At 41.5% G+C, this 9,425-nt stretch overlaps 1 protein-coding gene across 1 annotated transcript; it reads left to right on the top strand.

Annotated features, from left to right (window-relative positions):
* The first annotated feature begins 283 nt into the window (after positions 1-283).
* On the top strand, positions 284-8,427 carry LOC126388331 (ras-related protein Rab-38-like). Its single transcript, XM_050041405.1, has 3 exons — positions 284-605; positions 3,352-3,629; positions 5,486-8,427. Exons 1-3 carry the CDS (start codon positions 377-379, stop codon positions 5,633-5,635), a joined length of 657 nt encoding a protein of 218 aa, XP_049897362.1. The 5' UTR covers positions 284-376; the 3' UTR covers positions 5,636-8,427.
* The last annotated feature ends 998 nt before the right edge of the window (positions 8,428-9,425 follow it).

The following is a 9,425-nucleotide window of genomic DNA, read 5'->3' as shown; positions in this document are numbered from 1 at the left end:
AGCTGCATCTAAACAGACATTTACATAAGGAGGCAACTGTTCCGCAGCACACAAATGTTTCAAATATGCCAAATGTTAGTTACATAAATTGGCACTTTATTGCACTAGAGACTTACACAGCCTTCTACCAGGAACTACTGTGCTGCGCCCTCAGTGAAGCGTGCGCACTTCTCGTCTCCACAGGGTGACGAGGCGAGGTCACAAGTTCCCAAGCTCAGCCCCTGAGCAGATCACACACTTCCCCACAGGGAGGGCGGTTCCTGCACCCATAAGAAGAGGGAGACACACGGGATCAGGGGGAACGAAGTCTGAAACTGCACTTACACCGAGTCAAAGTTGCTGAAAGCTGCTGCGTCAGTGAGATCGGACAAGTGGAATGACCAATCACTCATCACACTGCAACGGCATGCAGAGCCTCCGGAAGGAGCACCTGTACAAGGTGCTGGTTATCGGAGACCTGGGGGTCGGGAAGACCTCTATCATCAGGCGGTATGTCCACCAGACCTACTCCACCAACTACCGGGCCACCATCGGGGTGGACTTCGCCCTGAAGGTGTTGAACTGGGACTCTGAGACTGTGCGGCTCCAGCTCTGGGACATTGCAGGTGGGACAGTGAAGAGTTAAATTTGCATTATATAATCTATCATTACAATGCAAACCCTTGATAAATTGCCTCCAGGTGCAGGATCCAATACACCTCACTGATGGGTTGAATTCACAAGGGTGTGGGTTTTTTGGGGATGGGTGAGGAGGGGAGGGGTGCGCTTATGAAACAAAATTTAATTTCCTGCATTCTGGTGAATTATTATGCATCAGCTTGTGCCTCTTCTGCACCAATTTATGGTGTAGACTAAAAATCCTAATTTTATTCAAAATAAAAAACTTACACTACTTTCATGCTTTTATTCGGGGGGACACATGGACATGTTTTAAATATTTTTTTAAGAGCATCACCTCCCCTCAAACTGTGCAAGAAGTTGCCCTCTCATAAAGCCTACTCATTGAAAAAACATTGTAGGCATACTGGTATTTAGCAAGGCTGATTGTCATAGTTCCCGAAAAGTTGATGATTTGGGGAGATAGGACTTATCTTCAAATTAACAGTGAAGCATGACTGTTGTAAAGTTATGAAACATCACAGGTCAAAGATGCACTGTCACTGTGGAGAGCTGGTGACTGACACAAAGAGTATTCTCTCTGTCTCTCATGCAGACACACACATGCACACTAGTGATGGGCGAGCTGTTCTTTTCAATTAACTGAATCACTCGAATCTGTTCATTCAAAAGATTTGTTTACTGAATTGTTTGGTGCTTGACCAGATCTCAGTGTGTGTTGTCCCACTCACTGAACTGTAACACAGCTGAACATTCACTTCAACTTGTTATCTAGTGAAGTGAAAGCAGACACTTTGGTTAAAGATACTGTTTGCAAACTGAAAGATGAAGTCCTACCCTATGATCCACAGCATGTACATTTTGGCTAACTATTAAAAACATTTAGTAATACTTCCTCCTTCGAACCATAAAGACATGAGAGGGAAGAAGAGGGGCAGGGTCGGGCAATTCAGTGACTCACTCGGGGCTGGAAGTTGCTGTGTGGTACACTCAGTGACTGAATCACCAAACAGTCCTTGAATGTTTGCTAGCAACTAATTGAGAGCTCTACTAAGAAATGAACAGATCATTTTAGGAAGTGATTAGGTTCATTTCTGTCACACCTCATACCACACAACATGGACACATTTGAACACTGGAAAATCTTTCAAATAAAATTAACAGATACATGGATAGGATGGATAAGAGTAAAGTATAACATGGTGTCACTACAGTGCTTCTGTCTGACTTCTCCTCCTGACCTCCTCTATATAGACGTACCGCCTAAAATGGATAGAAAACTTCAGATTAGTACATTTTAAATGTAGCAAACCAAACTCAAAAGGTGGTACATGGATTCTAATTAAGTATTTCTTCTGATTAAAATCTTTTCTACTTTGAGATAGAGGACCTGACCTGTGGATGAAGTGTGTGCAGCCATGCTAACAGCTCTGCAAGGCTGCACTTGGGCACAGTGGTGATTTGAGTTACATGTCAACATGCCCACAATGACAGTGTTGCTCAGGGAGGACCAGCACGCTGTCATCCAGTCATTCATTTAAGATATAGAGCAACATCATGTGATTAGGCCCATGTGAGGGAGATTTAAAGGCCAGTCACAGGAGTGTCATTGTAGCTAAATAAAAAACAAAACATCATTAGTCACTGACACACACACACATGCAGGCACATGCTTCAAGAGGTCAAATGCAATTACAAGTCACATCTGATTAGTCGTGTCTACCTGCTTGAAAGTCATGCTGGGTAGGAGTAGGGATTGGCTGAGTAGGGGCTGAGACATTGTGGTTTGTTTGTTATAATCTATGTAATGGTAAATTTTACATGTTGTACTTTGAAGCTATGGAAAGCTGTAGATTGTGCCATCAGTTTATTGAATGACAGAGTGTCAAGTGACATGTTTGACGTGTGTATCTGTCTGTGACACCACTGCACATGAGGGTTCATGTGAGTAATGAAAGTCATTGATACATTCCCTCGCACGAAAGGAGGAAGTTCTCAATCCACGTCCTGTCAGAATGTCCATTTCCTCTTACTCCTGAGGCAAACAGCAGCTTTTTGTCCTTGTCAGGTTGATTCTAGCAAAAAAGGACTCCCACGCATTAATATTTATTAAGCATGTAAACTTTTCTGCTGAGAGGGCATGGTATGTAAAACAAGCAGGATGCACACACCTACACGCTCAGTGTTTTTTTGACCAACAAGTACACACATTAGACAGCAGACAGCCGATCACACACCCCCGGGGAATGTCATGTTGACAGCTCTTCTAACCTGCTCCTCAAGCACCCAATTTCCTTTCTGTGCACAGTACACAAGCATGGATCAACACACATGCATGCAGACCTGCACACAGAGGTTTAACATGCTTATATTCTTACAGACAAATTATATGAATGGTGTAATAGTCTGGGTCAGTTTTCATTACAGGTTGGGCAAAATGGCAGGTTTAATTTAAGTAGGCCTATTATCAGCAGGAACAAGCAGTCGCATTGACCGTCTGGTTAAGTGCAACGTGACAGTAAGACCACAGGAATGTGCTGTTTCATAGGAATGCAGGCTCTGTTAACTGCAGTCCTAATACCAGCTGTATGAGCTGTTCTGCCTCGAAAATGCAGGAAAACAATAAGAATCTGTCATCAAACTGATGGCTGGGAACAACCGTGTTGCCACGCTAATGAATGAAGCTCCCTATGTGTGTGTGTGTGTGTGTGTGCTTTTGTTTCTTCATCGAAGGTCAGGAACGTTTCGGAAACATGACACGTGTGTACTACCGTGAAGCCATGGGAGCCTTCATAGTGTTCGATGTGACACGAGCCACGACCTTTGAGGCCGTCATCAAGTGGAAGGAGGACCTGGACTCCAAACTAATGCTGACTAATGGACAGAGTATTGCCACTGTGCTGCTGGCTAACAAGTGTGACCAGGGCAGGGAGCTGACCAACAACGGCATCAAAATGGACCAGTTCTGCAAGGACCACGGCTTCGTCGGGTGGTTTGAGACCTCAGCTAAGGTGAGACCAGAGTAAGGTTAAGGTATTTTTATTTGCCAGTCATTTGCAATGCATGAGGTAAAATTTATGCCTGTCCAACCTGGGGCATTTGTACTCACTGAGACTTAGCTGAGAAGACTGATCTCACTCTCGTATCTGTCGGGTAAATATGAAACTGGAGCCAGGAGATGATTAGCTTAGCATAGCAACTGGAAATACCATGTTATAGCCATTCATTCAGAGAACCATCTTACAGTGGGATCACTCCAGCCACAATACAGCTATTCGTGATTTATAGCAAATGCTAAACCGGGGCGTAAAGTGAGGAGGGATAATGGTCCTTCCCTGCTTCCTAGCCCCCTACTTTCTGGCACCCTTGCTTGGACCACACCCATCTTTGAACTCCGCCTTCAGTTCAAACTCAGCTACATACATGTAAAGTTTTGTGACTCTGTCTTGAACAGTTGCTATGTCTGATAGACAGACAGACTTATAAACACCTGCCAAAATACCCACCAGGTCCAGGACCACATTTTCCATGATGACACACACTCACACAGACTCACAAGGTGAAAACAATACCAGCCGTCACACCATTTTCACAGCTGGTAAATACCTACAGTGTAAATTATTGAGGTGCTGGAAGGCAAATTTGATATTAAGCTAAGCTAACTGGCTTCTAGCTTCACATTTAAGAGACAGACATAAGGGTGATATCAATCTTCTTATATAACCCTCAGCAAAAATGCAATTAGGCATATTTCTCAAAATGCTGCAGTATTAATTAATCATCAACATGATAATGAATGGGCCAGATTGTCGGCCTTTGCAGTGAGCGGCTGACAAGCTCAGTGGAAATCGTCTCCCACTCAGGTCACTTCAGTCAGAGAAAAACATCCCCTCAGAGCCAACTGGAATTTCATATCCTCGTGGAAAGTGGCTCTGTGAGATAAATTTACTAAGCAGGGTCAAAACAAGTGAAAAGTTAAAAGCATAAGAGGATTGTCAGCTGTTTTTTTTTTCTGCCTGTCTTTTTGCAAGCCAAGTAAAGTTATTTAATCATTTTTTTCCTACAGTAGATTCAAAGTAACATAAAAACTATTTGACCACATCACATAAAAAAAATTGTATCTGCTTAATCCCACATGTCATTGGAGCTTTATTAAACTTTTGTAGGTTGAAATTTTAAGATATCATGTTTTCTTATGTCAGTAAGAGAATCAATTTGAATCGTTTTGTGCATCACATATTTTCCCATAGTTCTTGCGGTATGCTCAGAAACACTGGGATCTTTGAAATATAGCTGTGTGGGGTTGAGCAAGTCTTTTCTGTACAGTATGTGTCTGCAAGGATCGACCTGCCAGATGTATCTTGTGATGCATGACAGTTTCAATTAACCCCCTTACATACACTAACCCAAAAACTCTGCAGCACTTGCACATAGCTTTAAATTCTCCAAAAGCTGTCTTCATTCACACATGCTCCGTTGACACCAGTGTGTTGGACCGGCAGTGGTGCGCTGCCATTCTTATGGCGTCAAGACTCAACATTCTGAAAGGTTGAAGGTTATATGGCGCAGGTTCAACCAGGAGTGTCAGAAGTAGGCTATGCAAACAAACACACACATTCTTGGTAGCAGTAGGAAAATGTTTACAGTATTCCTTTGAAGTAGTTTAAAGCACCTAAATGGTGTTGTTCACACGAAGGTGATAGCATGCTAGTTAGCCACGTTTTGAACATGCTGTAGGCTAACTACTGTTAATACACAGGATGTTCACTGTAAGGCAGATGTGTTTCACAGGCTTAAAACTTAAGAAAATAAACCGTACAGATCAAACATTATGGAGCCATAGCTAACAGTTTTCTCGCCCTTTTAGGACAACCTCAACATCGGTGAAGCTGCAAACTTCCTGGTAAAGCACATCATGGCCACAGAGAATGACATTCTGAAAAGTGTAATACCAGACACCATCTCGCCACAGTTCGACTCCAACAGGCAGATGAGCTGCTCCGGCTGCTGGAAGTAATCAAAGGACGGAGTGATGGCGGGACAGAACAGAATGGAGACACAGTGGGACAAAGAGGGACAGGCACACCACAAGGAAACGGCACAGTATGGCGTCTTTGGTCCAAACTAGAGTTGAAGATTTTAGTTTGGTGCGTGTTTGTGTTCTTAGTGTCCAACTACAGGAGAACCAAAGCTTGAAAACAAAAATCACATGGACTCAGAAGTTGAACATTTATTGAACAGAGCTTTGGTAACTCGTCATACTGTGAGTTTGAAGTACTTGGCAGATCAACAAGTATAACTTGTCTATGCTCCTTGGCGTGATTATTCGAAGTATGTAACAGCCAAACTTTCTTTTTGGGACTGTTCTTTTTAGCTGGTCAAGGTTACATTCTCTTCTACCAACAGTTTACTTGGAAAAGGACTAGTGACTGGCACTCAACCTGCTGGACCAAACTACAAATGGACTAAATGCTCCCAGCAAACTTGATGCAACACACCCAAAGCTGGGCTGTGATTACAGAAGGAAAACAGGAGTGCTGTTAACAGTTCTTCACCATTTCAAGCAAGTGTAATTTTGTTGCTGTTCTCCCTCTATTTACCTTCACCTCCAACTTTGTGGAGAAAACAATGGGTACGTTTACATGCACACTAATATTCCACTATTATTCTGAGTATGATAATATTATGATTTTGATACGGTTCATGCAAACAGCATATTCGTTTTGGCCTTTTTCCAAATGAAGTATTTTCCGATTAAGACATATTGGATTTGCCAAAGTTATTCAGGTTTTAATAGCATTCTTGGGGCATGTATATAGTGCATTCTGTATATGCGTCTCAGTTGGGGATTTTATCACAGTTTGCGACACACGGCCTCTTGTCTGTTTACGATCGGCTATGTGCCTTGTCACGGATGCGCTGTACACAAACCAACTAGTCCACAGTTTGCAAGGCTGCAGATAAGATGCATGCCCAGGACAAGTCCACATTTCTAGTGTGAATGACAAACACACCTACTTTTAAACATTATATACTAAGACTTGGATATCAGTTTTTTGAATATGCTCAAATATCATAATGCCAACCTTTTCAAGAAGGTAGTTGAAGGAATTAAAGAGGAAAGCTGTGGTCACACGCTCAAACAAGTCCTCCACGAGTGGAAAACTTTGTAAAAGTCCTGGCACAAGTGACAGCCATTCAACATTTTCACAATTAGACGTGATAAATGACTTATTAGGCCGCGTTAGTCAGAGTATGCATGGCTGCAAATAAACAAGAATATTAATGGAATATTCTGGGGTTGCATGATAATATTGGCACGTCATCAGTATCGGCTGATATTGGCTTTAAAATTAAGTATCAGAATCGGCCAACATGCTTTTTCTTAATTTGCACAATGAATGAATATTACATACGTTGAAAAGCATTGTACTTCATATCTCCATCTGCTGGTGGGCCATCATGATAATAATAGACACGGATAATATGATATTAATTCCACTACAGAGGAGACTGGATGATCACTAAAATTAGGTAGAAGATATTGATATCAGTTATCGGTCAAAAAAGTTGTTACATATTGGATATTTGCAAAAAAAATCTAGTGTTGTTCATCCCTATGACATTCATTTTCATTAGACATATAAAGAGCTTAGTAGGCATATTGTCATTTTCAGAATAAGGGCAAAAAAATGTATATATTTTGTGCATGTAAACATAGTCAGTGTAGCTTCCTTTATTCTGCAAGAGCCAAAGAAAGCAGTATTGACCACTTTCAGTGGATCCCACATTGTGTAATTATGTGAATTTTGCACATACATAGATTTTTTTAAATAATGATTTTAAGTTATTTACAGTATTCTTTTATGAGTGTTATGCTGGTCTAATGTATGATGTTATTCTGCTTAAAATCTTTCCCACAACTGACTATTGTGTGAGCCTTATTTAATCAGGCAAGTTACGTCACAACACATTTAGAACAACAACTTGGTCAGCTGCGAGGGAGAGTTAAATGCTTAGACACACAAACATCTTTGAGCTTGCCTAGCGTAACTCTTTCATAGCCAGTGGGCACTTCCGCTGGAGCAGGTCAGGTTGAAGTGATCAAAGGTTTGTCAAACATGTTTGTTTGTTAATGGAAGAAAGTGGCTGTTCATTTGTCTACATCTGGATTTATTTTCACCAGAACTGGTTAGTTTGTGCATGTGTGTTACTTTTCTTTACCAGAAGGAAGATTGTGTTGATTGTCTGGATGCAAACTGGACACTCTCATGAGTTCACTTTCCAAAGCCTAACCCTCTGTATCCATGGTAACTAGATCATTTTTATGGGTATCCTCTAACATCCGTGTGAAGCTATTTCTTGCTGTACTCACAACCGTACAGGCACACACACACATACACACTTATGCACACAGACTCTTTCTCTCTCCATGTTCTTGTTCCTTTTTTTACCTCATCTTTCCTCCTTCTCCACTCCATCCTCCGTTATTGTTTCTCATCCTGAAAAATTCTCTGTCTCTCTCCCTAAATATGGCTGCTTCCACTGTCTTTCTTTATTATGTCCAATGCCTCTCTTCTCCCTACTTTCTCTCATTCTCTGATTCACATACAATATGTACAGCACATTATATAATCCTGCACAGGCTCGACTGCACACCCGGAGAAGCAAAACCTTTATTGATCCTTTCTGTGAAGTTTTTTGCACTTCTAAGTATAGAATTTGTCTGAATTATATTTGTCCACTGCCATCAGTGTCTTGTATTTTGTCTTACTATAACTTAAGACCAAGAATATTTGTGACCTTATATAAAGCTTACATATATCCAAATCCCTGGGTGTCATATGTGCCAAACTTGGATACAGTCAGTTGTGTTATGCAATCTGTTGCCATTTACACAAATGTACAGTCAGTGTTTAATATATGCTATATTGTTTCCTCCAGCTGCTGTTGGTCAGCAGTGTTTGCACAGTATTTATAAGCCCGATCACAACAGTGTCATGTGTTATTGTGTGAGATCTTGGTGGTGTGTTACAGCAGGCTTAAACAATGGCCTCTCCACAGGATTACAATTTCAGTGTTAGTTTGGCTCATCATGAGGGTGTGCGACATCATGCATCATGTGACATCAGCTACACAAGGAAGAACTACGTGCTCACACACTCGCACGTGCTTTCCGTAGGATCTCACCCCCCCTACACACACCAGTAGTAAACTGCACGTCTTTAGCTTTTTACACCACCTGTGGATTGTTCGTTATTTATTGCAAAGTAATACAAGTAAATAATTTCACACCTGTCTGTTTTTTGTAACATGATGATATAATGTGAATCTGACCTTTAACCTGGAACAGCCCATTTTACAGCCTCATGATCACAGTGGTACGCAAGTCAAGATTTCACTGTAAGAGTCAGAATGAGCCTCCAAGTGTTATATTAGTTGATACTGAGAAATTTGTTTGAGTGTGTGTGTGTCTGTGTGTGTCTTCAGGCTGATCCAGGACCCTCAGGTTCTCATTAGGAAGCCACATGACTGCGTGGATTACTCTCTGCCTGAGGGATTAGATTTGGTCGTCTGCTCTTGGCTCACATTAAGGACATCACCACCACCAACCCTGTCAGCTGATCCACAAACGCTATATAACCACTCAGGCAGAATTCTGTCATCTGAATTCATCTAAAAAAAGACTCTTGATGTACACGCAACGCACGGTGACACTGTTTCAGGATTTTAATTACACTTCAAAAAGATGTAATTAAAACAAATCACTGAAACTTTCATTTCAATTTGGAACAATATTTACCAAG

Source organism: Epinephelus moara, chromosome 3 (assembly GCF_006386435.1).
Source record: "Epinephelus moara isolate mb chromosome 3, YSFRI_EMoa_1.0, whole genome shotgun sequence".
Lineage (NCBI taxonomy): Eukaryota > Metazoa > Chordata > Actinopteri > Perciformes > Serranidae > Epinephelus > Epinephelus moara.
This window is presented reverse-complemented; position numbering and strand designations above follow the sequence as displayed.

Coding starts and splice junctions, on each gene's coding strand:
- LOC126388331 (XM_050041405.1), top strand. CDS start 377: ATGACCAATCACTCATCACACTGCAACGGCATGCAGAGCCTCCGGAAG. Junction 606..3,351: donor CCAGCTCTGGGACATTGCAG/GTGGGACAGTGA, acceptor TCTTCATCGAAG/GTCAGGAACGTTTCGGAAAC. Junction 3,630..5,485: donor GGTTTGAGACCTCAGCTAAG/GTGAGACCAGAG, acceptor TCGCCCTTTTAG/GACAACCTCAACATCGGTGA.